Consider the following 1924-nt stretch of genomic DNA (forward strand, 5'->3'; position numbering starts at 1 on the left):
CTTTGAATCATATGCTGTTTATTCAGTATCATTGTAAAAATGGTGTTCACGACGCTTAAACTGCTGATATTCAAATTATAAATTTACCTCTTTCTAAACATAGGCTATTTTTTCTAGTTTCATCGTTAAATTAGTTTTTGGAATAATAGTTGAAGAAGATTAAAACAACTAATCCGTTTCCTGATAACTGCTAAATTATAATTCGTCCTGATGACAATTCGGCCAAATGACCCAGCATCAATCAAACGATGGACAGACAGAACGAATAAAAACGTTTAACTAGGGACAACACAGAACACAATTTTAAGACACTAATTAAATCTCCCATCATGAGATGTTTAAAGAAAAGTTTCCAAAAATTTCGTTTCGTAGAATTTGAGTTATTTGGAACAGCATATGGATTCGTTTATTAGGGATCAAAAATTTTAGGTAAATTCACATTCAATACAAGTTTCCCGTGATCAAAGTTTGCGACGGAGATCAAAATCGGTGCAGTCGAAAGCATGTATAGCACTTGTTTTGAAATGATGTTGCATATAGGTGACATGCATTGTAGGGCTCGAGCCAAATTCATTATGTATTGCGAAATTGAAATCATGCACACCGGTGCACCACGGGCTGAAACAGAGAAACGCAAAAACAAACAAATTCGATTTTCACGAGCATGTTCCCACATTTCCCAACGCGAAACTGAAAACTTTCAGAGTCGAAATCCCTTGCCCTTAGAGGGAAATTCCCTTCGATGACGCATAATGCATCTCTCGGTGCATAATTCGCATAACCCAACCAACCCGTCGCTGTCTGCATAACTGCAATCGGCTACCCCTGAATTTTGGACACACCAGGCGGCAAGCTTTCGAAACCTCTGGCTCGATGCAACCACGCTGCCTCAGATGGAACATTTGGCAGTGCGATATAAAATACTCACCTGCCCGGTGTCAAGACATCATTCGCAGATCTCCATCTCGACAGCCGAGTCGCCCGCCACTGGAACGCAGTTCATCTAAGCTAGGCATCTCAGACATGAAGGTAATTGGCTTCGTTTGGTGGTGTGTTGTTGACGGTCTTCAATCTATGAAGGTCTAATTTTTGTTTTGATTTCGGCTCGTTTCAGGCGTTCGTTGTGCTGTCCATGGCTTTGGCCATTGCATCCTGTAAGGTAGTCGAAGAATCCTCCAAGAAAGAAAAACGTGGATTATTTGATGGCGGACATGGAGGAGGCGATTCCTATGACTTTGGGGGTCATGGCGACGAGGGTGGCGAAGATGATGTGAAACATGTGACCACAATCACCAAAAAAGTTCCTGTTCCGTACCCGGTTGAGGTCGAAAAGCAAGTTCCGATTGAAGTGAAGGTGCCATTCAAAGTCGAAATCGAAAAGAAGATCCCCATCGTCGTTGAGAAGAAGGTCCCTATCTATGTGGAAAAGAAGATCCCGGTGCACGTGGACCGACCTGTCCCGTACAAAGTGGAAGTGAAAGTTCCAGTTATCGAGAAGGAATACATCGAAGTGCCACAACCGTACGAAGTTTATGTTGAGAAGAAGATTCCAGTGTACGTCCCGAAGCCGGTGTACATCGAAAAGCCTTTGCCGGTGACTTTGCTCGTTAAGAAAACGTATAAGAAGGGTTGGTGAGAGGAGAATGATCGTTAATTTATTGTTAAGTGTGAGGAAAGGAGGAGAATAAAGTATGTAAATAGTTCTTTAGAACATTAGAAGTTCTTTAAAAGAAAAAATCCTCTATGATCAAAATGACGTCGCACAGATTCATAATGAGCGGCGTCGCTGTGGTGGAGTGCAGTGAACAGCATAAGTGAAAATGATGTAAATTCATTCGGTAGGGTAAACCCGGCCATTAACGTTTCGTAGAAATGGTGAAACCACGTGCATTGAAAGCGTCTCCAGCAACATTTCATCACAAAT

The 1924-nt window shown here is 41.9% G+C and overlaps 1 protein-coding gene across 1 annotated transcript; it reads left to right on the plus strand.

Moving 5' to 3' along the window:
• Positions 1 to 460: 460 nt before the first annotated feature.
• Positions 461 to 1711, plus strand: LOC109397937 (uncharacterized). Its single transcript, XM_029872724.2, has 2 exons — positions 461 to 1029; positions 1115 to 1711. Exons 1-2 carry the CDS (start codon positions 874 to 876, stop codon positions 1634 to 1636), a joined length of 678 nt encoding a protein of 225 aa, XP_029728584.2. The 5' UTR covers positions 461 to 873; the 3' UTR covers positions 1637 to 1711.
• Positions 1712 to 1924: the final 213 nt, after the last annotated feature.

Source organism: Aedes albopictus, chromosome 2, assembly GCF_035046485.1.
Source record: "Aedes albopictus strain Foshan chromosome 2, AalbF5, whole genome shotgun sequence".
In the NCBI taxonomy this organism is placed as follows: domain Eukaryota; kingdom Metazoa; phylum Arthropoda; class Insecta; order Diptera; family Culicidae; genus Aedes; species Aedes albopictus.

What these genes read in the sequence shown, in the direction of transcription:
- LOC109397937 (XM_029872724.2), top strand. Translation starts at nt 874, where the DNA reads ATGCAACCACGCTGCCTCAGATGGAACATTTGGCAGTGCGATATAAAA. An exon ending in TAGGCATCTCAGACATGAAG is followed by an intron (nt 1,030 to 1,114) that starts GTAATTGGCTTC and finishes GGCTCGTTTCAG; the next exon opens with GCGTTCGTTGTGCTGTCCAT.